The sequence below is a fragment of the Copadichromis virginalis genome, linkage group LG23 (assembly GCF_057382275.1).
Source record: "Copadichromis virginalis isolate Kocher_CV1m ecotype Utaka linkage group LG23, C_Virginalis_male_GT1.1, whole genome shotgun sequence".
NCBI lineage: Eukaryota > Metazoa > Chordata > Actinopteri > Cichliformes > Cichlidae > Copadichromis > Copadichromis virginalis.
Genome location: NC_140639.1, coordinates 17,924,581 through 17,951,829, shown reverse-complemented (window position 1 = coordinate 17,951,829; position 27,249 = coordinate 17,924,581). Strand labels below are relative to the sequence as shown.

Here is a 27,249-nt window from a genome sequence, read left to right as displayed (position 1 = left end):
TTGAAGGCAAGTTATGAACTGTTTCTGAGAGACAAATAACACCAGGATCCTTTTCTAAGTAGCTGACAGCTGGTAACTGTGCAGGGGCGGGTCTAGCAAAGTTTTGCCAGGGGGCCAGGTAGGGCATTAACAGGGAAAAGGGGGGCACAAAGAAATACTTTTCTACTCGCAAGATGCGAGTAGGGGAAGCTGTGGTGGAGAAGCACACTTGTGGAAGTGGGTGTGGCCACGGAGTCAGAGGTGATATAGAATCCTCTCCACACCTCACGGATGCTGCTGTATTGTAGATTCCATTCAATGTTTTTTTGTATTCCACTTTTGCTATTTTTAATCTCTTCACCAGCTGATGTTGCACCTGTTTGAACCAATCTTTGTCACCATCTCTAAAAGTGACCTTTTCTGGTTGAGGATTTGTCTATATGTTACTTGTGTTCCACGGTTTGTTGTTGTGGAAACAGCATACACTCTTTGTTGGTACAATTGTGTCTCCACAGAAGTTGATGTACTCTGTTCTACAAAGTGGCGGCAAGGTAGTAACATTGTCAGCTTTACTGACATTGGCATACTGCAGATTAAGGGTTTTATTTTCTCGTGTAAGACAGTCAACAAATGATGTGTATCCAATCAGGTGGAACGAGAGGGAAACATGGTTGAAGTCTGTGATATTATGTTTAGTCTGTATCCTTGCAACAGTTTCAGGGTGGACTTTGCGTTACAATTCAGCTGTTGAGTTGCGTGAAACGTAGGCAAATATTGTTATTGTATGACTGAATTTTCTTGGTATAATATAATCACATACCAACTGCCATCAAGATGTACATAGACACCATTCCTAGAAGACTCGACAAAATTTAACCAAATCTTAAAAATGATCAATTAACCTGCATCGATGGATAATGTACCAGAGGCCTTTAAGATTTCCACAACTGAACCATTGCTGAAAAACCTTTTACTCGTCCCACCTGTCTAGGCTAATTCTGGGACAATCTCGAACCTTTCGTTTATATTTAAAAGAGCAGTTAAACTGATCATCTTTATAAGAATGGTTTGTCTAAAGGTTACAAATGGTCTTTTTATGAACTCTGACTGTAGACTCACCTTTATTCTTGTCGCGTTCAACCCCAGCGCTGTGATATTTCACTATAGAAATTCGAATATGCCATAGGTATTGGACGGTCCTGCGCTGAAGGGGTTTGAATCACATCTATCTAATAAACTCAGATTTGTTAATGTGAATTGGGAGTCTTCTTCACATTGAGTTCCACATGTTCTGTGATGGGATCAGTTCTATTTACATTATCCATGCCTTCCTTCGGCAGTATTATTAAAAAAAAAAAACATAAGATACATTTTTATTGTTATGCAGATGATATCCAGCTGTGTCTACTCATGAAGACAGAAGATACAAACCAATAAAGTTAAACTACATGAATGTCTTAAAGTCAAGTGTGTGAATTTAAAACCTGAGGCACAGGGGGCTGAGTGTTCAGACCTGTTCTTATTTTGGTAAAATGGCTTATGGAGGTGCTTGGTCTTGACAACTGAACTAATCTGAAGGAAGTGTACCAAAGTGGTCTGGAAAAAGATAAAAAAAAATATTTCTCCAGGAGCACTATTGATAACATTTCTTGATGACAGGGACAAAATGAATGTATTGTATAATGAGTAGCTGGATAAATAGATTTTTTTTTTCATGAATCAGTACATTTTTTCTTATATCCAGCAACAGGAACCTTTAAATAGAAAAACAAATATGATTTTGTTCATCAGCCTGGGTGGGTCATATGGAGTACTTGCACTTTCTACTGTTATGAAACACTAGAACTAAAACTTACTTGACTGTGATTACATCATTATATTCAAAAATTTGACATTTTTAACAGGATTAGATTTTGATTTGCATGACTTTCTTCTTAAATAGCTTTAACATTTTAGAAATAAAAAGAGGATATTTACTTACACAGCTTTGTTGGAGGCTTTGACCACTGGCAGCAGCCTTAGAAGAGCCTCCTCAGAGGCTGAGAATTTCTTTAAGTCAAATTCATCCAGATCTTTTTCGGATGACAGTAAGATGAAGACCAGAGCTGACCACTGAGCAGGAGACAGCTCATCTGTGGAGAGAAGTCCTGAACTCAGGCACTGTTGGATCTCCTCCACTAGAGAACTATCATTCAGTTCATTCAGACAGTGGAACAGATTGATGCTTTTCTCTGCAGACAGATTCTCATTGATCATCTTCTTGATGTACTGAACTGTTTCCTGATTGGTCTGTGAGCTGTTTTCTGTCTGTATCAGCAGGCCTCGCAGGAGACTTTGGTTGGTCTGGAGTGAAAAACCCACGAGGAAGCGCAGGAACAAGTCCAGGTGTCCATTTGGACTCTGTAAGGCCTTGCCCACAGCACTCTGGTAGAAGAATGTAGGCTCGCTTGTTTCAGACGTCTGGGAGGTTGTTTGTTGTTTTTCCAGTAGATTTATTCCAGAATTGATAAAGGTCAGATGGACATGAAGAGCAGCCAGAAACTCCTGAACACTTAAATGAATGAAGCAAAACACCTTGTCTTGATACAGCCCTCTTTCCTCTTTAAATACTTGTGTGAACACTCCCGAGTACACTGAGGCTGCTTTGATATCGATGCCACACTCCGTCAGGTCTGATTCATAGAAGATCAGCTTTCCTTTCTGCAGCTGATCAAAAGCCAGTTTTCCCAGAGAATCAATCATCTTCCTGTTCTCTGGAGTCCAGTGTGGATCTGTCTCAGCTCCTCCATCATACTTGACCTTCGTCACTTTGGTCTGAACCACCAGGAAGTGGATGTACATCTCAGTCAGGGTCTTGGGCAACCGTTCTCCCTCTCCGGTTTTCAGCACATCCTCCAGAACTGTAGCAGTGATCCAGCAGAAGACTGGGATGTGGCACATGATGTGGAGACTTCGTGATGTCTTGATGTGGGAGATGATCCTTTTTCTCTGCTTCCTATCTCTAAATCTCTTCTTAAAGTACTCCTCCTTCTGTTGATCAGTGAACCCCATGACATCTGTCACCATATCAACACATTGTGGAGGGATGAGATGGGCTGCTGCAGGTCGTGTGGTTATCCAGATGCGAGCAGAGGAAAAAAGGTTCCCCCTGATGAGATTTACAAGCAGAACATTTACTGAAGTGTACTCTGTAATATCAGTCAGGGTTGCTGTGTTGTTGAAGTCCAAAGGAAGTCGACACTCATCCAAACCATCAAAGATGAACACAACCTGGAAGTCTTCAAACCTCCAAATTCCTGCTTCTTTGGTTTCAGTAAAGTAGTAATGAACAAGTTCCACCAAGCTAAACTTTTCCTCTTTCAGCACATTCAGCTCTCTGAAAGTGAATGGAAATATAAACTGGATGTCCTGGTTGGCTTTGCCTTCAGCCCAGTCGAGGGCGTATTTCTGTGTTAAGACTGTTTTCCCAATGCCAGCCACACCCTTTGTCAGCACTGTTCTGATTGGTGTAACTCTTCCAGATGAAGGTTTAAAGATGTCCTCTTGTCTGACTGTTGTTTCTGGTCTGTCTGGTTTCCTGGATGCTGTTTCAATCTGTCTGACCTCATGCTCATCATTGACCTCTGCAGTCCCTCCCTCTGTGATGTAGAGCTCTGTGTAGATCTCATTCAGAAGGGTTGGGTTTCCTGCTTTAGCGATCCCCTCAAACACACACTGGAACTTCTTCTGCAGATTAGATTTAATTTCATGCTGGCTCCACTTGTAATCCCTAGTGCAAGTTCCTGAAAGAAACAATAGATTAAAAAGAAAAAAAATACACACACACACACACACACACACACACACACACACACACACTTAAATAAAGGAATCTTCTTACGGCTCTGTAGATGATCAGCCAGCTTCTTATATTTCATTTTCCTCAGGAAGTACATTGTGATCTCAACAAATGCCTTTCTGCTCGACTTCTGCTCATCACCTTCATCTTCCCTCTGACTCTCTAAGGCTTCCGTATAATCCGGACTCAGAACCTTCTGGATCTTGCCCAGCTCATTCTTCACAAAGGTGATGATGTTTTCCTCCAGAAGCTAGAACAGAATGCAGGATTAAATTAAGTTAAATGAGATGGCATAGGTAGAGAAACACCTGTGGATTAAAAAGAAGGCAGTGAAGAACAAAAGCTCAGTGCATCACAGGAAATCCCCTTTCAGTCTGAGCTTATAGCAACACAATTAAGGGATAGTTTATGATATCCATAGGTTGTCATTGTTGTGTGTTGGTTCACCTCTGCTGCATTTTTCCCATTAATGTCCAGTGCAAACATTCGGCAAAACATCTTTCGATCACTGCAGTGCAGTGCAAGAACTAGAAACAACATGCAATACTCACAACTAACCAAAGAAAAAAAAATACAGAGCCCTAACAGAAAAATAAAAAATAGTATATTTCTATATGCCAGCTTCACAGTGTGAAGTTGGATGCCATCTCTCATAGGGATGGGTACTGATATCCCCCAAGAACCTTCTGCTACCTGCCAGTGTAGCAGAAATGATGACGGATGATGATGGCAGCAGCAGCCATTCTTCTCTGGGTGAGTAGCTTAATGTTGTTTGTTTGTAATTTATGTTGAGTAGGCTAACCATGTGTGGTGGGGCGTGGCCGGCGGTGCCATGCAGGGAGGGCGGACGCACCTGCACGGCATCCTTAATCACGTCCGCCAAGTTAAAAACACGAGGTTGGGTGGTTGTGGTGTGAGGTGATGGAAATAAAATGGCTTTAAACACTGATCCATGGACCCGCCGTGTCTTATTCTCACCACACTGGTGCCGAAACCCAGGAGGCGGCATGGCGGGTACTTACCAGAGCCAGGGAAGGGAAGAGCTGGCCGAGATGGTGGCCGAAATGGCGGCCACCCAGCGGGAGCAGGCGGCGGAGGTGCGTCGCCAACAGGAAGAGCTGCGGAAGGAGAGCGAACGCCACCTGGGGAAGATGGCAGAGCTGGCCGCGATGCTCCAGGCCTGGGCGACCTCGACGCCGCCACCCCCACCGGGGTATACTGACTGTGGGAAAGCGGTGGAGGAGCTGTGTGGGGCACCTCGGCAGCTGGAGGTGGTGGACGAGTCACGCGGGGGTCCGAGCCTGCCGGAGGAGGAGGAACAGCCGGGTGAAGGGCTGCTCCTGCCGGGAGCGGTGGAGGAGCCGCTCCAATCGGAGGCGGAGGACGAGGCGGGCGAGGGTCTGCGCCGGTTGGAAGGAGAGGCGGCAGCAACAGCCGCAGCCGCGGAGGCGGTGCCCGAGGAGCCGCGGGATATGTCGGAGGTGCCCGTGCTAGGGGAGTCCGCGTCACCGAAGCCCGAGGTCGGCGGGCGGAGCAGAGCGGCCTCGCCTCCACCAGAGGCCGGCGTGTGGTGTGGTCCGGCGTGCTGGACGCCTGCTCAGCCGCCCATGAGCCCCGGCTCAATGTCACGCCGGCTGCGCCTCCGGTCCAGCTCCGGGGCTGCCATTGGATACGTGGGCGACCCCCGGACCCACCTCATGACCGGCGCCGCTGGATGAGTGGGCGGCCACCAGAACAGACACCTCCCTCTCGCTAGGCCAGGGTCCGGGGGTGCCGACGGTCCGGGCTGATCCCCTCTCCCGCTTGCGGTGGGGGGTGAGTAGGTTCGGCCGGATGGCTCCCCGGCCTCAGTCGGGCGATGGGGGTATGTGGTGGGGCGTGGCCGGCGGTGCCGTGTAGGGAGGGCGAACGCACCTGCACGGCATCCTTAATCACGTCCGCCAAGTTAAAAACACGAGGACTCAGGGGTTGGGTGGTTGTGGTGTGAGGTGATGGAAATAAAATGGCTTTAAACACTGATCCCTGGACCCGCCGTGCCTTATTCTCACCACACCATGTTATTAAATTAATGCATGTAAGGTGAACTAGCAAACACAGTCGTAGTTACATGCGGCTGTCTTCTTGTTTGATGGCAGATACTCCCTTCACCCTGGCCAAAAAGGCTAAAATGACCAAAGAAAAAGAGGAAAAAGCTAAACATGAGAGGTTTTTGGACAAAGTTTGTGTTTTTGTTTAAGCACTGCTTCCAGCCAAGAGTGATACCATATATGCCCTATAGCTGCAGAAAAGGCTAACATTGTTATATTTTTACAAAAAAAAACAAACAAAAAAAAAAACAATTAAACATGAGAGGTTTTAGGACAAAGTTTGTGTTTTCCATTTTTTAAGCACCGGTTCCAAACAAAGGAGGTATGTTGTATCAATAGAAAAGGCTAACTTAGTTATCATTTTGCGGAAAAAAAGGAGACTGCTAAAAGTAAAAACATAATAGGTTTTTGGACAAAGTTTGTGTTCTTCATTCTTTAACCCTTTAAGACCTACCATAGAACCAAGGCCGCCAGAGCTTATATTATATTTTTACATGTTGTGGAGCCATTTTTGGGAGCATTTCAAGTTGATATACATCAATATAACCATTATAGTCCAAATTTTAATAATATGTATGCATTAAGTGCATAGTAATTACATACATTGCAAAAAAAATTGCAATAAACTACAAAAAAAATTTGAAAATCATTTTTGTTTTTTTAACATATATTTCTAGTTAGAGAAATTTAAGAGGCTTAACCCTCAAAACTGTAAATACAAAAAAGTTGCACAAAATAGTTTCCCATCACAGGAAATTTATTTCAAGTGTCTTCATAGTTTTATTTTTGAAATACATGTTTTTTTATATACTGCAGGACAAACGAAAATAAATATTATAATGCAAATTTGCAAAAAAACAGCATATGCATCAAAATGAACTATTTCCAGCAGTGCAATATGAGTCTTAAGCATCCCAGAAACGACACAGAAAGTCATAAAGTCAAACATAACTTTTAAAAAGACCAGTATAGGCTCATAAGGCCCTGATGGTAAAAAACTACATTTCCGCAAAATGACATCACTTCCGGTTTTGGGCAGGTCATGGCGGACATGCGATAGTTCGCGCTGATGGACGTAGGAAGTGTTAAGAAGAACTAATCGGATCAGCAAAGCGTGTTTCTGGAATATTATGTTTTTGTTGCTGCAAGTACTTTTTAATGCAGTTTTTGCAAAGCTATGTGTGGAAGGAAACTGTGACCTAGGACAAGCTGATGGCATAAGATGTAAGTACAACTCCTCTGGTTTCATATTCAAAAAAAATTGCACTAGCTTACGTGGTTGCAGTGCTACCGGGATTTAAAAATAGTTACGCAAAACAGAGCGTGCCCACTCCGACCGGCTTTAAAGAGTTCAAGCACCGTTTAAGCACTGGCACCGTTTCAAAAGTACCGGTTTGGATAAAACCTAAACGATACCCATCCCTAATCTCTCATGACTAGGATATGGTTTATCTAAATCAAAGCCAAATAAGAGAAAAAGCAAAATAATTAATAAAATAACTAATTTAATTACGAGTCTCAATGAGGTCAAAAGCTAAAGAATAAAAATTTGTTTTAAGATGTGTTTTAAAAGTGGAGCGTGAAGGGGTCTCTCTATTGTGCAAGGGCAAGTTATTCCATAATTTAGGAGCCACGATAGAAAAGGCCCTGTCCCCTCCAAGCTTCCTTCTGGATTTCGGTACTTCCAGGAGCAGCTGGTCAGCTGACCTAAGAGAGTGATGGGGGGGTTCCAAATTCATGGGCTGCATCCTCCTGAGGCCGCATTTGTAGGCCGATTACGTCACAGCGACGCGGCTGGCCAAATTTGTAGACTCCTCCAAATGCGGTTGACAAATGCTTCCTCCTTTTCCCCAGATTTGAAAGATGGGTAGGGTGTATCCTTCATGACCCACCATATCTCAGAATTCATAGCGCGGCCCAGCCAATTGCAGTTTCCAACAATGGCGGCAGCTACTTAGTTTTAATATTACTCTTATTCTTTCTGGATCACAAATTACATTTTTAACATATTTTCAGGCGAGAATGTAGCTGTGTAAACTTCAAATATCTGCTCGGTTTATCAAGACATCACATACTTGCAAAAGTGCTCCCAATGTCTTGGAGACGTCTGTTACCCACGAGCTCCATAGCTAGCCAGCTCACTAAAGCCAGCGAAAACAGCGAGCTACCGGCACATCGTTTTAAAACCCCATTTTTTGCTACTCAGGTTAAACATGATAAATATAGGTCATTTATATAACTTAAAAATGTTATTGTTTGGCTTTTTTCAGTGTTTTATTTATTTGTGAGTAAACCAGTTTGGCTGAGATTAAAAGTTCTAAAGTTTTCACACTGCTGAATAAACGTCAAATGGAAAACTGATTAAAGAAATAAATGAAATAAATGCATGGATCACTGTTTCGAGGTGCTGCCTAGAAAGATTTCACTCTTGCCAGTCGCTTTAAATGATAAAAGCTGGACTTCACTGCTCTAATTTGGCTGGCCAATTTAAAAAAAAAAAAAAACCAAAAAAAAAAAAACCCCACCATTGTCCAACTTAAAACCTAGGTCAGAAACAACAGGTTTAAAATAAACTTCCAAGGGTCCCAAATCAACAGAGGAAGGCTCACAGGGACCACTGGGTCCAAACACCAACACCTCTGTTTTCTTTTTATAAAAAGGTTATTTAAAAGGTTTAAAGCCAACCAAACTTTAATATCATCTAGACATGTCAAGAGAGGTTTCATGGAGATACCATCCTTCTGTTTTAATGGCAAATAAATTTGGCAGTTACCGGTGTTAGGTTGAAATTAGCTATAGTGTTTAACTACAGGCACATCCTATGTGAAGGTTCGGTTTCTGTTCTTATGTAGTGAGGATGTTTACTTCTTGCCATTTATGACCTCACCTGTGTTTGTGTATAGTAGACCGTTACAGTAATTGAGCCATATACATCGTAAGGGAGGTGACCCTTTTGTGATCAGCAGGAAGTCACACAACCGCACCCCCCATTCACACACACTCACTCACGTGCAACTATCAGAAGGTACCATCTGTGCAGTCTGCAATTTTGTTGAAGAAAGATGTTGAATCTATTTAATTATTGTAGGAAAATAATTGATTTCTGGGCATTTTTTTTTTTTTTTTTTAAACACGTGCATTAAAAAAAAAAGTCGATTACATTGATTAAGCATCATCAGGCGGCGGGTGGGGAGGTGGTTCCCTATTTTTTTTGCTGGGAGTTGGCAACCCTATTATTTAGGTTGTTTAGTATTTCTGCAAATCACTGTTTAGAATACCAGAACACGGAGGATGGTGTAGATTTAAGTTTATTAGATTGATCAGTATTGCTCAACTATGACATATTTTGGGTGCAGTGTTTTTTTTTTTTTTGCATACAGGTATAAAGGTGCCATCTCTTGTCCTGACCAACCACTTCAGAAGCAAAAGGTGAGTGGAAAAGATATACCTGACAAGCCTGGGAACTACGAAACTTCTAATAACCAAAGTAAATCTATACAGATGATTTCATTTATTATGGAAAAAAGTTCTGAAAGTTTCTGAGGCTGGTGACTGATGAATTTATCCTCAGCAGCAGAGGTGACTCGGTCTTCCTTTCCTGGGACGGTCCTCATGTGAGCCAGTCTTGTTGTAGCGCTTGATAATTTTTGCAACTGCACTTGGGGACACATTCAAAGTGTCAGTTCTTAAAGTAATGATGGACTGTTGTTCTCTATACTTAGAATTCATATTATGGCAAGAACTAATCAGCTAACAGTTTTCAAATAGGTTGGAACAATACCTGACAGCCTAAGCTTCTACATAGCACAACTGATGGTCTCAACCCCATTAAGAAGGCAAGAAATTCCACAAATGAACCATGACAAGAAACAAGTGTAAGTGAAAACCTTACACAGGTGACTGAAGCTCATTGAGAAAAGACCAAGGGTTTATAGTGCCAAAGGGTGGATACTTTGACATCTTTCTTCATATACAGTGGCTTGCAAAAATATTCGGCCCCCTTGAACTTTCCCACATTTTGTCACATTACAGCCACAAAAATGAATCAATTTTATTGGAATTCCACGTGAAAGACCAACACAAAGTGGTGTACACGTGAGAAGTGGAACGAAAATCATACATGATTCCAAATATTTTTTACAAATAAATAACTGCAAAGTGGGGTGTGCGTAATTATTCAGCCCCCTTTGGTCTGAGTGCAGTCAGTTGCCTATAGACATTGCCTGATGAGTGCTAATGACTAAATAGAGTGATTACTGTGTGTAATCTAATGTCAGTACAAATACAGCTGCTCTGTGACGGCCTCAGAGGTTGTCCAAGAGAATATTGGGAGCAACAACACCATGAAGTCCAAAGAATACACCAGACAGGTCAGGGATTAAGTTATCGAGAAATTTAAAGCAGGCTTAGGCTACAAAAAGATTTCCCAAGCCTTGAACATCCCACAGAGCACTGTTCAAGCGACTATTCGGAAATGGAAGGAGTATGGCACGACTGTAAACCTACCAAGACAAGGCCGTCCACCTAAACTCACAGGCCGAACAAGGAGAGCGCTGATCTGAAATGCAGCCAAGAGGCCCATGGTGACTCTGGACGGGCTGCAGAGATCTACAGCTCAGGTGGGGGAATCTGTCCATAGGACAACTATTAGTCGTGCACTGCACAAAGTTGGCCTTTATGGAAGAGTGGCAAGAAGAAAGCCATTGTTAACAACTGGGGGTGCTTCTCTTCAGCAGGGACAGGGAAGCTGGTCAGAGTTGATGGGAAGATGGATGGAGCCAAATACAGGGCAATCTTAGAAGAAAACCTCTTGGAGTCTGCAAAAGACTTGAGGCTGGGGCGGAGGTTCACCTTCCAGCAGGACAACAACCCTAAACATAAAGCCAGGGCAACAATGGAATGGTTTAAAACAAAACACATCCATGTGTTAGAATGGCCCAGTCAAAGTCCAGATCTAAATCCAATCGAGAATCTGTGGCAAGATCTGAAAACTGCTGTTCACAAACGCTGTCCATCTAATCTGAATGAGTTGGAGCTGTTTTGCAAAGAAGAATGGGCAAGGATTTCAGTCTCTAGATGTGCAAAGCTGGAGACATACCCTAAAAGACTGGCAGCTGTAATTGCAACAAAAGCTTGTTCTACAAAGTATTGACTCAGGGGGCTGAATAATTACACACACCCCACTTTTCAGTTATTTATTTGTAAAAAAATGTTTGGAATCATGTATGATTTTCGTTCCACTTCTCACGTGTACACCACTTTGTATTGGTCTTTCACGTGGAATTCCAATAAAAGTGATTCATGTTTGTGGCTGTAATGTGGAAAAGTTCAAGGGGGTCGAATACTTTTCAAGACACTGTATTTGATGTCTTCAGTATATATCTGCAATGTAGAAAGTAGTAAAAATGAAGTAAAACCATTCAATGAGGTGTGTGCTGCATGTGTGTGTGTGTGTGTGTGTGTGTGTGTGTGTGTGTGTGTGTGTGTGTGTGTGTGTGTGTGTGTGTGTGTGTGTGTTGCTCTATAGGTCATGCCTGGTTGTTCATACAATTTTCTTCACCTCATCTCCACTACTGCAGACAACTAGGCAACTGGCTCTATCTCCTAAACTACAACACAATCCACACACCCAGCATGGAGATGAGTGAACAGAAAAGAATTGTAGTATTGTAGCAGTTGTACATGTACAGACCATAAATATGGAGTCCAGCTGTGTTTGATGCTGCTGGGCAGACTGATCACTGGGAACCTCTGAGCTCTGCTGGTCCACCCTGTGGAGGAATTGTAAAGAATAAATGAGAAAACATAGAGCTGGCTATCCAGGATGCTTATGGTTCTCAGTGCCTTAAGAAAACATAAATAAATAAAAGCAACACAGCTGTCTCCTGCGAATGCTTGGGGCTCTAAAAGTGCCTTGTAGTATCTGACGCAAAGACAGTTAAGTGAAGGTCAGTGGCTTTTTGCATTCTTTACGACTCATGTTTTTCAAAACACTAACACAAAGTTCATGTCATGCTGTGCTGCCAAACATGGTATAGGTTGAGCAGCATAGTTGAGTATATGAGTGAAAAACTTACCAAGTCTTCTCTGCTAATTTCAAACAGATTATTCTGCTATTGACTACCGTTTTGAGGTTTTGGTATCCCAGATACTGACAATCAGAAGCTGACTGGTGCCTGTGAGCATGGACCCTGCTACAGTGGTCAGTTGGGGTTGGCTAAAACCATGCCACGTTTGACTGATCTGGATTGGGCCTATGCCATAGGGCAACTTCAAAGGTCACCATAAAGTTAAGTTATCATTTTGACAAATTGATGGGAAATATTTTCTTTAGTAACAGCAGAAAAGCTGTTCTCTGTTAGCTCATTAACAGGAAACTGAATAAGAGTGAGTGACAACCACAGAAACACATTCACAGAAATATAATTATCCAATAACTCGGGTAACCTGTGTAACTCATCTTTGGATATATTTACAGGTAACTATTCTAATTAGCCATTTCTTTCTGTTAAAGCAGACAAACACATGAGTATCAACTTAGCTTCAATTTAAAGCCACTGAGGGGATGTACACGAAGGCTGGAACTGAGGGACTTGCTGTACTATAGTACACCAGTTTCTAGACAAAACAAAGTCTAAACTTTTTTCTTCTGGTTTTAGATTAAATGTTCAGTGCTCACCGTTAATGCTCTTGCTTATATTTATTCTTTTAAAAAGCAGTTTAAGACTCATTTATTTAGACTGGCTTTTAATTAGATTTTTTGCTGTATGTTTGATTTTTGGTGTATTTTATGTATATCTGTTTTATATGACTGTGAAGCACTTTGTGGTTTTTATCCTGTGAAGAGTGCTATATAAATAAATTGAATTGCTCTTGATTTTATCCCTGCAAGAATCCACAAACCTCCATAAAAACAAACTTGTCAGCAGGACAATGTGTGTAAAAATGTGTGTAAGAAAGAGCTGAGCTGACATTAAACATGATGGAGGATTTATTCACAGACACCAACTCACCAAAAGCATTAAGACACACATTACCTCTCTGCAGGAGAACAGCAGCCTTCTTTAAACCCAATATAAAAAGGAATCGACTGGTCACTCTTGAAGGAAAAACAGCTGGGTTCAGGTCCAGGTTGGTTCCTGTGAATAATGATGGTGCAGTGATGTGAGTGCTGATCTGTGACATGGAGAAGAGTCATGGACATTTAGAGATGGTCATCTCACCTCTGACCTTTGGTCTGGCTCTCATGTTCCCCACACAGAGTGGTTTTAGAGGGAGGGACTCCCTCCTCTCTGTCCTCACACTGATCCATGCTGCTGAATTCACATCCACATCAGCTCACACACATTTTTTACCTTTGCCTGCAGAGAAAACACAAATCATTCATGTGCACATCAATTGAAATCCTACTTTTCATCGTGTGTGCTGTCCACATATCAGCTGCTTCTTTTCTGCCACAGCTGGCCTTCTCAAGACAAGGCGGCCATTTACATGAAAAGGGAAAGACCATGTCAAGGAGGGGGCCTAAGGGTACATCTTTTGCCATCTTACAATGTTGTGATTGCAGCCATTCCCCAACTCTCTGTGAATGGTACTCATGGCTATTTATCAATGGTCTTTGATCAATGATCATGACTGTTTGCATATTAATGATCAAGAAACTGACCTCACAGCCCATTATTCATTCAGTGGGCTGGTTTCATTGTTTATGCAAATGTACTGTTTAAGGTTGGGGAAACCTGCAGTCACCCGAGACGTAAGAAGTCACTTGGTTAAGTGACGAAACGTTTCTCCCAATGAAAACACCACGTCCAGATGAACAGAATCAAACTTTTAAATGTGGTGTTTAGGATCAGAAAAAAGGAGGATTCAGAAAACTGATAGCAGCTCTGAGAACTTCTTCTGTATAACTATTTATGATCAGAGATTAAGTCCTGATTTTGAACTGTTGTTAACTCCATGGACTCACGCGGAAAACTACAGTGACATTAATATTAGAGCACAGCTGAGAACTTATATGAGTATGTACGCATATAACGGAAGTCATACTCTAAATGCAGTCACACTTTAATTGAGTATTTCTAAAGTGTGGTGATACTTTAAACATTAAAACTTTTTGCAGCCTCAATGAAACATTTAGAGGATTTATTGATCAACTTCAGTGGATTTATGATCAGACATAGAAGCTGTTTTTATTTGAGGTGTTCACCAAAACCATATTCAAGTCATAGTTTAATTATAAACAAAGACTTGAAGGTGAGACACTCAGCTTTTGTTAAGTGTTGCACAAATTGTTGGGGATGTGCTCTTACACTTACACTTTGACCTATGACATGTATGAGTGTGCATGTGTAATAAATTAAATTAAAAAAAAAATCTAATTATGATGGCTGTGCCAACAGGTTATGAGTCCAGAAGGGAGCAGTTAACACAGATTATACATCTACAGAGATGACAAAAACTATGTGTTATGTGAGGCAAAGTTCCTGGGGCACCTCTAGAGCAGGGCTGGGGAACTCAAGACCTCAAGGGCTGGTTTCCTGCAGGTTTTAGATATCACCCTGGGTCAAACAAATGATTAGCTCATTACAGGCCTCTGGAGAACTTCAAGACATGTTGAGGGAGTAATTTAGTCATTTAAATCAGCTGCGTTGGATCAAGGACAGATCTAAAACCCGCAGGACACCGGCCCTTGAGGCTTGGAGTTCCCCACCCGTGCCTCTAAAGGAAGAGAGAGGCCAATGAGGATTAAGACAATGAAAAAGATGACAAAAATGAAGAAGACTATGGCAAAGTGTCCCAGTAAGAAGGACAGACAAATAGAAGGAGGTAATGTAAAGTAATGTTAACCTGATATAATTGTGGCCAAAAAAAATAAATAACCTGGCAAGTCCAGAGGACAGAAATGGTGCTGCACTTTTTTTTCCCCTTCCACTCATAAAGATTCAAACTGGAGATGAAGAAAGAAAGCCAATGCAAAACAAACAACTGGCACTGAAGACAACACATTAGCATTCAAGATAGGTGAATTCTAAGTTTGCGGATTGAAACAAAGGACTTGTGGTTGATGTTAGGGCAATGTCACACATAATAACAGACATTGAGAAGTTTATAGACTTTAATGAGACCTTTAAACCATAACAGTATTTTCTGGAGTTTACTGGCAGAGCAAGAAGGACTGGCATTGCATTGAAGGGGGTGAATTGAAGTCATCAGGAACTCTGAGACAAGTGCTGTACAATCATTGTTTTCATATCCACATCTTCTTGGTCAAAGCAGCGATAGCCATTGCAGCTTCAGTCACTCTCTGTGAGGGGTGCAATGAACGGGTGCATCCACAAGAACAACTGTATGACAGACTTTACTATCTAACCACTATAAGTTTTGAAATTAATGATGGGTATCATTCTTGCAATAAAAAAAAAAAATGTGTAGTACAAACGCCACACTATACACTAACAGGGAGAATCTTTCAAGGATGAAAGTGTTTGGATCAGTTTGTTAAGCATACAAACGCAACAAGAAAAAGCTAGACTCGCAATGTGAAAAGTTTGTTTAAAACCCTTGGTAGTACCTACGGCCATTTATCATCCACAGCGTTTTTTAATATTAGGCCATTTTCACTGTGTTGAATAGAATATAGCCAAACCTTCCAACCCTTTTTTTTTTTCATTTTTCTTTAGAATTGCCGTCTCCGTTTATTCGATTAGCTTAAGGTGGCTAAGCTAAAAACCGCCATCCACATGAGGTCCTAGAGCCATAAATCGCCCCATTGAAACCCTTTATAAACGCTATTTTTCGCTATTTTTCACTGCACAATTATTACCGTTAATATCTGTGTGATGGCTTAGGTTTCGTTTTCATTCTGGACTCAAGGCCTTAGAATTGTAATTTTTTTATTTGGCCACCGGGTGGCTCCCTTGCTTCACATTTGACCCGGGGCTCGAAATCAGCGAGCCGCCGTAAAACACTACCCGGAAATCAGGATTCGATCGCGGCTTGGAAAACAGGATTCCCCCGCCGATCGTCTGGAGCGATGTCTCAGTCCCAGGGTCACTCAAGCGGGAATTTTTTTTTTGACTCAACCGGAAATGACGTATTTGTTGTCACGTGGTATCGACGTGTGTGCTGGTGAAAGGCGTCCGACGAAACATGACCGGAGCAATCGTCTGCACGTTACCCGGGAGGAGGCATGGATCCCGGGTTAGACAACGACGAGGGACCGCCTGGAGGACATAATTCGCTTCGGAAAAGAAAATTGTAAGTTGATCGAAATTAATTTTGGTGCTGATCTTTAGTCCATCTAAAGGCCTAATTATAATAACAATTGAATATTACCTCAAATGTTTTTTTTGGAAAATATTCAAGTTTTATGTTTTTTGGGGCAAAAAAGCAGTGCGCTCATGTGACGAAACCGGGATATAAAGGGTTAAAATCCGCGAAATGTAATTAAAACTTGACATGAATATTTCAAGGAGAAGTAGGTCTAAAAGATTGGCTAATTTAAAGTGGAATAAAATATTAATATAAAAATTTTTTATAGCACTTTTTTGGGCGTGGTCGATTGGGACCGATAGTGTGTGCATTTTATGAAATGCGCTCCTGCAAAAAAAATAAAAGGCGATCGAAATGACTGTTGGTATCAATCTTTGGTCCACCCAAAGGCCTAATTAAAAGTACAATAAAATATAACTTTCAAATGTATTTTATGGAAAATATTTCATTTTTTCATTTTTTTCGCCAAAAACGGCCGTGCGCTCATGTGACAAAACCGGGATATAAAGGGTTAAAATCCGCGAAATGTAATTAAAACTTGACATGAATATTTCAAGGAGAAGTAGGTCTGAAAGATTGGCTAATTTAAAGTGGAATAAAATATTAATGTATAATCTTTTTATAGCACTTTTTATGGCGTGGTCGATTTTTGGCTCTAGGACCTCATAAGGGGTACTTTTTTTTAGACTTACCAAGGGTTAATTTTTCTTAAACAAGGTCTTAAAATCCTGAAGGTTTAGTGGAGCCTTTCCATGAACTCTGAGCTTTAGTTCTTTCCATAGATTTTCAGTTGGATTAAGGTCAGGTGATTGACTGGTTTATTCTAGCATCTTAATTTTCTGTCTCCAAAACCAACTGACAGTTTCATTGAATCTCTTTTTGGGATCATTGTCCTGGTGAAATGTTCACACTGGTTTCATCTTCATCATCCTGGTAGGCGGCAGCAGATTTTTTTTTTTTAAATCAAGAATGTCTCAATACATTTTCCATTCAATTGTATAAGGCTTGCCAGTGTCATATGCTGAAAAACAGCCCCACAGCTTGATGTTCCCACCTCCAGACTTCACTGGGTGATATGGAGTGCCTTTTGATCTCAAAACATGGTGTGGCATCCAAAGAGTTCAGTTTTGGTCTCACATGATCAGACTTTATTCTTCTAGCATTTCACAGGCTTGTCTAAATGTTGATCAGTAAACTTCAAAAACACACTTCAACATGCCGTTTCTTCCGCTATGGAATCATGTGTGGTGAGCATTCATACAGTCGATGGTGGTTAAGTGCATTGAAACACTGATACATGCTGATTCCTTTCTACAGAGAGTGCAGAATTATTAGGCAAATGAGTATTTTGTCCACATCATCCTCTTCATGCATGTTGTCTTACTCCAAGGTGTATAGGCTCGAAAGCCTACTACCAATTAAGCATATTAGGTGATGTGCATCTCTGTAATGAGAAGGGGTGTGGTCTAATGACATCAACACCCTATATCAGGTGTGCATAATTATTAGGCAACGTCCTTTCCTTTGGCAAAATGGGTCAAAAGAATGACTTGACAGGCTCAGAAAAGTCAAAAATAGTGAGATATCTGGCAGAGGGATGCAGCAGTCTCAAAATTGCAAAGCTTCTGAAGCGTGATCATCGAACAATCAAGCGTTTCATTCAAAATAGTCAACAGGGTCGCAAGAAGCGTGTGGAAAAACCAAGGCGCAAAATAACTGCCCATGAACTGAGAAAAGTCAAGCGTGCAGCTGCCAAGATGCCACTTGCCACCAGTTTGGCCATATTTCAGAGCTGCAACATCATTGGAGTGCCCAAAAGCACAAGGTGTGCAATACTCAGAGACATGGCCAAGGTAAGAAAGGCTGAAAGACGACCACCACTGAACAAGACACACAAGCTGAAACGTCAAGACTGGGCCAAGAAATATCTCAAGACTGATTTTTCTAAGGTTTTATGGACTGATGAAATGAGAGTGAGTCTTGATGGGCCAGATGGATGGGCCCGTGGCTGGATTGGTAAAGGGCAGAGAGCTCCAGTCCGACTCAGACGCCAGCAAGGTGGAGGTGGAGTACTGGTTTGGGCTGGTATCATCAAAGATGAGCTTGTGGGGCCTTTTCGGGTTGAGGATGGAGTCAAGCTCAACTCCCAGTCCTACTGCCAGTTTCTGGAAGACACCTTCTTCAAGCAATGGTACAGGAAGAAGTCTGCATCCTTCAAGAAAAACGTGATTTTCATGCAGGACAATGCTCCATCACACGCATCCAAGTACTTCACAGCGTGGCTGGCAAGAAAGGGTATAAAAGAAGAAAAACTAATGACATGGCCACCTTGTTCACCTGATCTGAACCCCATTGAGAACCTGTGGTCCATCATCAAATGTGAGATTTCCAAGGAGGGAAAACAGTACACCTCTCTGAACAGTGTCTGGGAGGCTGTGGTTGCTGCTGCACGCAATGTTGATGGTGAACAGATCAAAACACTGACAGAATCCATGGATGGCAGGCTTTTGAGTGTCCTTGCAAAGAAAGGTGGCTATATTGGTCGCTGATTTGTTTTTGAATGTCAGAAATGCATATTTGTGAATGTGGAGATGTTATATTGGTTTCACTGGTAAAAATAAATAATTGAAATGGGTATATATTTGTTTTTTGTTAATTTGCCAGCACAGTAATAGTCACCTGCAAACACAGATATCCCCCTAAAATAGCTAAAACTAAAAACTACTTCCAAAAACATTCAGCTTTGATATTAATGAGTTTTTTGGGTTCATTGAGAACATGGTTGTTGTTCAATAAAAAAATTATTCCTCAAAAATACAACTTGCCTAATAATTCTGCATTCCCTGTATAACTCTCCACAAGTGCTCCTTGGCTCTTGGATAACTATTCTGATAATGGATTGGAGGGGGTGTTACCCATATAGATAAAGAAAAGCAGAGATATTAGATATAAAATAGAAATAATGAAATGTATTGTTATCCTTATATATGAAATAGAAATAAAAACATTATTTTTTGTGCATACTGCCCAGCATTCTCACACAGTAAATTCAAAGAGTTCAGCATAACTCAGTGCAACTGCCCTTAAGATATGCAGCCATATCAAAACAAACCAGGTAATAATAAAATGTTAAACATTTGTGGTGAAAACAAGAGTGTAGCTATTCTATTGTTTAAAAGGGGCAACTGAATATTTTAAGACTGTTAAAAGAAGAGAAAACAAGCTGTAATATTTTCAAAATACTAAGCTAAGCAAGGAAAAGGTAAAAATTCTATTTTAAATATGTTGCATCTCAACATCTGAATTCTTCCATTGAGCTGTAAACTGTGAGTCATATGCGATCTTCTTTAAATGGTCTCAATATACTCAATAACCTGTTTTGTTACAGGCTTCGCTGTCTGAAGGCAGTCTAATGGATACTGTACTGTAGGTATCAGCGGTGCATAGACTCATGCCCCTGTGAGAGCAGAGGAAGCTAATTAGTTCACTGATACAGGACTGATAAAGTCATGTTGGCTTCGTGTTATGAGGTCTCACTGCTTTTCTAAACTGTGCCAAGCTGACAGGAAAGCTAAGAGCCAAGCTAAGTAATGGTATTTAAGGTCTACCAGAAGTCTCTATACTACAGTCAGCAGCTACGAACTGCTGGTTGAAATATCATAAGCCTGAATAACTTTCTGCACACAGCTAATGTTAGCCAGGAAAACATTACAGACTGCTAACATTACCTTCACACGGACACGATCATCAGACAGTAACCTCAGGAAGAAGAAACTTTGAGCAGGAAGGAAACACCTAGAGAGATTGCTGTTAGCGTCATCTCAGCTGCCAAGGAACCCGCCCCTCCTGATGATGATGATGCATTCTGTGTACGGAGGCACTCTTTCGTGGAATTTTCACACATGTAGTTCGTTTACTCTGGTCCGATTCACCCGACGAGTTTGTCAACTTATAGCTTTATCCTGCGGTTTTCACACGGAGAAAAATCTAAATGAACTCCAAGCGAACCTAAACGCGTCACTGCAAACCACGTGAGAATGTTCAGCACGCTGATTGGATGATGTAAATACAGGAAGCAGGTATTGTGTTCTGTGTTAATAGTATACAGATGTAAAAGAAGTTATAGAAGTAAAGTGGAAAATGATATAATTTCAAGAGTAAGATTTGATCATACAGGTTTAAATTTCTATTTGTACTTATTGCTTTAATCTGTGTTTGTTGTTGTTAGTGTCAAACAGGCAGGGTAACTGGAGAGATTACTGTACCAGCTTTTTGCTTCAGATCCATGAAGTAGCACGACAAGCCTCATAGTGTAAAATAGGGCAGCACTGGTAATCTGACTGAGATCGACTTGAAGTGTTCTGAAAGTTTACAGTTCAAGCTGTTCAGTTTGTGCAAAATATGGCTTGATCACAGTAAGACCCCAAGACACTGTTTGTGATTGGTTTTATTTACAATTTTGTATTTTATTTATTTAGTTTCTTATCCTGACAGCTTTCCAGCTGTCTCGACCTGTTCCTCCTTCCTCCCGGCGTCACGGTAAGAGGGAGAGCATAATTATTGAATTGCTTTCAGCTGCCCTGCCAGCCTCCCTGGCACTGCCCCTCAAGCCACCACCCTGCACCAGTGACTGAAAATCACCCATCCCCAGGTAGTCCTCCACAATGCAGTTCCTGTAATTATGATGATGTGCAGGTGCTCCTGTGTGGCTTGCACATGGCAGCCATGCAGTTGGTTTGCTGTTCCAGACAGCCCACTTCTCCCAGCTCAGTGTGCCAGTGGTTCCTCCGGTTTACACCTGTACTTAATCAGAACAGCAATGGCACAAACCTCGGACAGATGTAACTTTTAAAGTGGTGCACATGTGTATGTTTCTTACTGGATAGTTAATTTAAATGCCTGTCAAACAGTAATAGCTAGCTCTGAGCTACGTTTATTATATTGACAGTCCTCAAGTATGACTATAATGTATTTGTAAAAATAAAAATTACATTGCACCTAACCTTTACTCTGGATCTGTAGTTCTCAACTTCACTGGGTATAAAACCAGGTCCACATGCAAAGATGCTGGTAGTTAAGCTTGTACAGGGCCAAGTCTGTAGAGAAGGATTAGAGTAAATATTATCAACACAGAAACTTTTTGCTGTTTTTCTGCCTCACACATTGTGGTGTCAATATAATACGCTTGTGTGATATGTTTTATTCAAAGGAACACTTTCTTTCTCTCTGTGCTTGTCCTGCTAGACCTTAGTGCAGCGTTCGATACTGTTGACCATAATATCCTATTAGAGCGATTAGGACATGCTGTAGGTATTACAGGTACTGTGCTGCAGTGGTTTGTATCATATCTATCTAATAGACTCCAATTGGTACATATAAATGGAGAGTCCTCTTCACACACAGAGGTTAATTATGGAGTTCCACAGGGTTCAGTGCTAGGACCAATTCTGTTTACACTATACATGCTTCCCCTAGGCAGCATCATTAGAAGACATAGCATACATTTTCACTGCTATGCAGATGACACCCAGCTCTATCTATCTATGAAGCCAGATAACACACACCAATTAGTTAAACTGCAGGAATGTCATAAAGACATAAACACCTGGATGGCCGCTAACTTTCTGCTTCTTAATTCAGATAAAACTGAGGTTATTGTACTCGGCCCTGACAATCTTAGAAATATCAGATCTAACCAGATTCTTACTCTGGATGGCATTACCTTGGCCTCCAGTAACGCTGTGAGGAACCTGGGAGTCATTTTTGACCAGGACATGTCCTTCAACGCACATATTAAACAAATATGTAAGACTGCTTTCTTCCATTTGCGCAACATCTCTAAAGTTAGAAATATCCTGTCTCAGAGTGACGCTGAAAAACTAGTTCATGCATTTATTACTTCCAGGCTGGACTACTGTAATTCATTATTATCAGGATGTCCTAAAAACTCCCTGTAGAGCCTTCAGCTAATCCAAAATGCTGCAGCAAGAGTACTGACAGGGACTAGAAAGAGAGCGCATATTTCTCCGGTTTTGGCTTCCCTTCATTGGCTTCCTGTTAAATCCAGAATTGAATTCAAAATCCTGCTCCTCACATACAAGGTCTTAAATAATCAGGCCCCATCTTATCTTAATGACCTTGTAGTACCATATCACCCTATTAGAGCACTTGCTCTTGCACTGCAGGCCTACTTGTTGTTCCTAGAGTATTTAAAAGTAGAATGGGAGGGAGAGCCTTCAGTTTTCAGGCCCCTCTTCTGTGAAACCAGAACTAGAATAAACCAGACACTATCTCTACTTTCAAGATTAGGCTTAAAACTTTCTTTTTTGCTAAAGCATATAGTTAGGGCTGGACCAGGTGACCCTGAATCCTCCCTTAGTTATGCTGCGATAAACGTAGGCTGCTGGGGATTCCCATGATGCATTGAGTTTTCCTTTCCAGTCACCTTTCTCACTCACTATGTATTAATAGACCTCTCTGCATTGAATCATATCTGTTATTAACCTCTGTCTCTCTTCCACAGCATGTCTTTTATCCTGTCTTCCTTCTCTCACCCCAACCGGTCGCAGCCTGGTTCTGCCGGAGGTTTCTTCCTGTTAAAAGGGAGTTTTTCCTTCCCACTGTCGCCAAAGTGCTTGCTCATAGGGGGTCATATGATTGTTGGGTTTTTCTCTGTATCTATGAAGCACCTTGAGGCAACTTTTGTTGTGATTTGGTGCTATATAAATAAGATTGAATTGAATTGAAATTTCTTCAGAAGAATGATTAGCCCTCTTCCTGACCTGTCAGTGCTTCAGGTAGCAGAGGCATACAGTGACTTTGACCCGCTGCATATGCCACCAGTGAAAACAATGGGCATGAGTATGGAGAAACCACTTGTCGGATCTAAATTTGGACTAGTGCAGACAGGAAACGTATTGTCCTACAGCAGCCTGAACCCCTAATCTGATGCCTAGAGTTACATAAGAATGCTTCACCTTTTCCGTGTCTTCCTCTTAATACCCGTCATCTGTCACCAACGCAATGTGTGTGGGTATTCACTGAAGAGGGACATTTGCATTTGTAAAGTTTGCAGTTATATGGCCCACAAATTGATTCGTTACCATGAGCCATGTCTAGAACTAGCACATGCTGTGGAAATCAAGCATAACCTCCAAGCATAATGTCAAAATGTAAAAGGTTGTATCAACTGAAAGTATTTGCAGATGTCAAATTGGATTTTTTAATTAAGTCATGCTTACTACTGGCAGGTACAAGGCCAGCTTCATGTTACTGGTCTTCAGTGGTATGACTTGTGCAGAGCCTGGACTCAGACATGGAAGTTCAAAAAAATGATTAAACAAAAGTGTGATCACTTCTATTTTAACACTTACATATCAAAATACCTCTCAAAGAGACATGCACAAAAAATGTGTGAGCCTATCCTTCTATAAGCATAAGTACATGTTTCATGAAATGTTAAAAGAACATGCTAGCACATTTCCACACCTCAACTGAAATTATGTAAAGTAATCAACCAGTTATTATTTGTGTTGGGTCAAGTCAATTTTTAACAGCATTCATGAAAAAAAAAACCCAATAACATTCTGAATGTAGAAAAAAAGTTAGAAGAATATTTTGAAATTTACATAAATATTTCTTTCCAGTAAAATAACAAGTTATGTATATAAGGGAAACCAACCTGCACTTGTATCAGCCCTAACTCGAAATTAGGCAAGTCACTGTAAAAGATTCATTAATGCGTCCGGCAATTGATAAAGTAAAACAGCTTATTTCTTTAACCCTTCAGATTACACACTCCACATGCGCTCTCAGATGTGTGCTGGCATTTGGCTTCTTTTCCTCAGGAAAGGGGGACAGTAAAAACTTTTTTACCCCTATGAGGAGAAAAGGTGTGATAGCTGAATGTGAGCTGTTTCAATGGTTATCCCTCCCTGTCATGTTCGGAGGCAATAAGACGCAGGGTTCTCAAGCACGAACCACTTTTTTATTCAATTGTAGCAGCAGTGTACGTGGCTACATCAATTTCTGGAAAACACATATACACACCGGTCTCCTAGCGACCTCTAGTGGCTGCCCTCATGGTAGCCTTACTAGGACAACATAAACAGATTTCACAACATCTCCCCCTTTAACAAAAGTACTTTAAACATAAAACAGTGTTGTCAGAACGCAGGACATCACAGGGGTAGACTACCCTCAGTCCTGATAAGGGATTATTCTGCCCTTAGAACATAGAAAGGAGATAGTCCTCAGTCTCTGAATCTGAGAGGTACTTTAATCTCCCGCCCCCTGGAAGTCACTCTCACAGGTGTGGTAGGGTGGAGAGGAGACCCCGGGACAGGGATTGGCAATGTCTGCCTTACTGGTGGTTCTTGGGAAGCGGCCGCCCCTTTAGTTGGAGTAGTCGATGTAGCTGGAACAGTGCTCTGCTGCTGCTCCTCAGGATCAGCGGTGCCTGGGACAGGCTGAAGGTGTCGTCTGTTGCGGCGAGTCACGTTCCCATTCGCCATCTCCACCAAGTAGGATCTCGGCTCCTTAGACTTACTGATGACCTTGGCTGGAGTCGTCCACCCCTTTTCCCCGTCAAGCTTCACTACAACATCCTGGCCTGGGAGAAGCTCAGGAAGTGGACGAGCTGAATGTCTGCGGTTGTAGAAGAATCTGTAAGAGTCCTTAGCTGCAGCATCTCTTTGGCACACTGTGTCCCTATTGACTGGACTGGGCAGCAATGTCTTTTCGAGTACTGGGACGGTGGTGCGGATTTGACGTCCTGTCATAAGTTGAGCTGGGCTTGCTGCAATTGGTGTAGAGCGGTAACTCATTAAGGCTAAGCAGGGGTCAGGCTGTTTGAGAATGTACTTGGCCGTTTGGACAGCTCTTTCAGCAGCTCCATTTGACTGGGGGTAATGAGGGCTCGACGTAGTGTGGGTGAAGCCATAACTCAGTTTGAAGTCTTGGAACTCTGATGATGTGAACTGCGTCCCATTGTCACTGACCAGTTCTAACGGGATGCCCCATCTAACGAACATGTGTTTAAGCTTGTTAATGACCTGTCTGCTGGTTGTTGTAGTGAGGGAAGCAATCTCAATGTCTCTTGAAAAATAGTCAACAACGACAAGAAAGTTCTTACCCTCAAGCTCGCAAAGATCAGCTGCAATCTTTTGCCAGGGGCCATTGGGCAGAGGAGTAGTCACGAGAGGTTCCCGTCGCTGTGTAGGCTTGTGCTCTCTGCAAAAGTTGCATGACCTCACCTTATGTGTTATTTGAAGTCCAATGTTGGGCCACCACACTGTTGATCTTGCGCGCTCTCTACATTTAGTTAGTCCTTGGTGGCCTTCATGTAATTGGTCAAGGATACTGGGTCTAAGTGCTGTGGGAATTACGATGCGATCGTGGTAGAGCACTAGACCATCTGATTCTGAAAGGTGGCTTCTGGCTGCATAAAAGCCTTGGAGTGGTGAGCTCTTTGCCATTCTCCGAGGCCACCCTTGTCTGATGAAGATGATTGCTTTTTGAAGCTCTGGGTCCCTCTGTGTAGCTCTACGAATTTCCTCCAACTTATGTGACTTGATAGGTTTGCTTGTCACTACGTTGCTCACATATGCCTTGACATGGCTGTCTGTCTCGGACAGGTAGCATCCGTGCAGTGGATGTCTGGAGAGTGCGTCCGCCACCACTAACTGTTTACCGGGAACATGCTCAGCAGTGACATTGAATCGCATCAGTCGCATCAGCAATCTCTGACATCTCAGTGGCGTTTTATCAAGGTCGTATGAGTTGATCAAAGGCACCAAGGGCTTATGGTCAGTTTGTAGACGTACATGACCCATGCCTTGGATGTAGCGGGTAAAACGTTCGCAGGCCCAGACAGATGCTAAACACTCTTTTTCGATCTGCGAATATCTTTTCTCTGCGTCTGTGAGCGTGCGAGAACAAAAGGCAACAGGCCGGAGTGGGCACTCCACCCTTTTCCGGCTGAGAACCATGGCCTCAGATTTGGAGGTGCTGATCCTCATTCCCGCTGCTTCACACTCGGCTGCGAACCGCTCCAGTGCGAGCTGGAGGCCCTCACCCGATGAAGCCAACAGAACCACATCATCTGCAAAAATCAGAGATGAGATTCTGAGGCCACCAAAGCGAAAGCCCTCCGCCACTTGGCTGCGCCTAGAAATCCTGTCCATAAAAATTATGAACAGAACCGGAGACAAAGGGCAGCCCTGGCGGAGCCCATCACCCACCGGGAACGAGTCCGACTTATTGCCGGCAATGCGAACCAAGCTCTTGCAACGGTTGTATAGGGATCGAATAGCCCGTAGCAATGGGCCAGACACCCCATATTCCCGCAACACCCCCCACAGGACACCCCGAGGGACACGGTCGAATGCCTTCTCCAAGTCCACAAAACACATGTAGACTGGTTGGGCAAACTCCCATGCACCCTCAAGTATCCTGGAGAGGATAAAGAGCTGGTCCAGTGTTCTATCATCAAAGGGTAAAATCGTCTGGCCACAGCACAGCTCAGAAGCTTCCACAGCACACACATCTTAACCTGGTTCGGGAACAGCAACATGCAGGACAGACGAGCTCTACAGAGGGTTGTGCGATCAGCTGAGCGCACCATCCGCTCCGAGCTCCCTGATCTGCACTCAATCTACAGCAGGCGGTGCTGGACCAAGGCCAGGAAGTTCGTGAAGGACCTCAGCCATCCCAACAACGGACTGTTCTCTTTGTTGAGGTCAGGAAAGCGATTCCGCTCCCTGAAGACCAACACAGAGAGACTGAGGAGGAGCTTCTTCCCGCAGGCGATACGGTCTCTCAGTCACACCACCACACAGTACTGACCCACACATATAGCTCTTATACACACTGGACATTCTGGACATTGTTTTCACTTCATCACTTAAATCACTTTACGCATATTTGCACTGCACAAGACACTAAATAATGTGGATTGCACAACACTGGACATTATATTCTTCATTTCCAGTTAATACTTGTACAGCTGCTGTTATTGTGTTATTGTGTGTGTATATATATATATATATATATATATATATATATATATAT

General features: G+C 42.3%; 1 protein-coding gene across 2 annotated transcripts in view; it reads right to left on the bottom strand.

The window, feature by feature from the left end:
• The window catches only part of LOC146680573 (NLR family CARD domain-containing protein 3-like), a 48,177-nt gene extending 28,044 nt beyond the window's left edge, over nt 1-20,133 (bottom strand). The window contains exons 1-6 of one of the 2 annotated variants that reach the window (XM_085447178.1): nt 19,908-20,133; nt 13,128-13,265; nt 12,942-13,043; nt 11,597-11,675; nt 3,860-4,067; nt 1,961-3,761 (exon numbers count right to left, since the gene is read on the bottom strand). In XM_085447178.1, coding sequence (XP_085303304.1) covers nt 1,961-3,761; nt 3,860-4,067; nt 11,597-11,675; nt 12,942-13,043; nt 13,128-13,216 — 2,279 coding nt within the window. In that variant the 5' untranslated portion in view covers nt 13,217-13,265; nt 19,908-20,133. Of the gene's footprint in view, nt 1-1,960; nt 3,762-3,859; nt 4,068-11,596; nt 11,676-12,941; nt 13,067-13,127; nt 13,266-19,907 lie in introns of those variants that run through there. The other variant, XM_085447177.1, reaches the window with a different exon arrangement.
• Between the last annotated feature and the right edge of the window lie 7,116 nt (nt 20,134-27,249).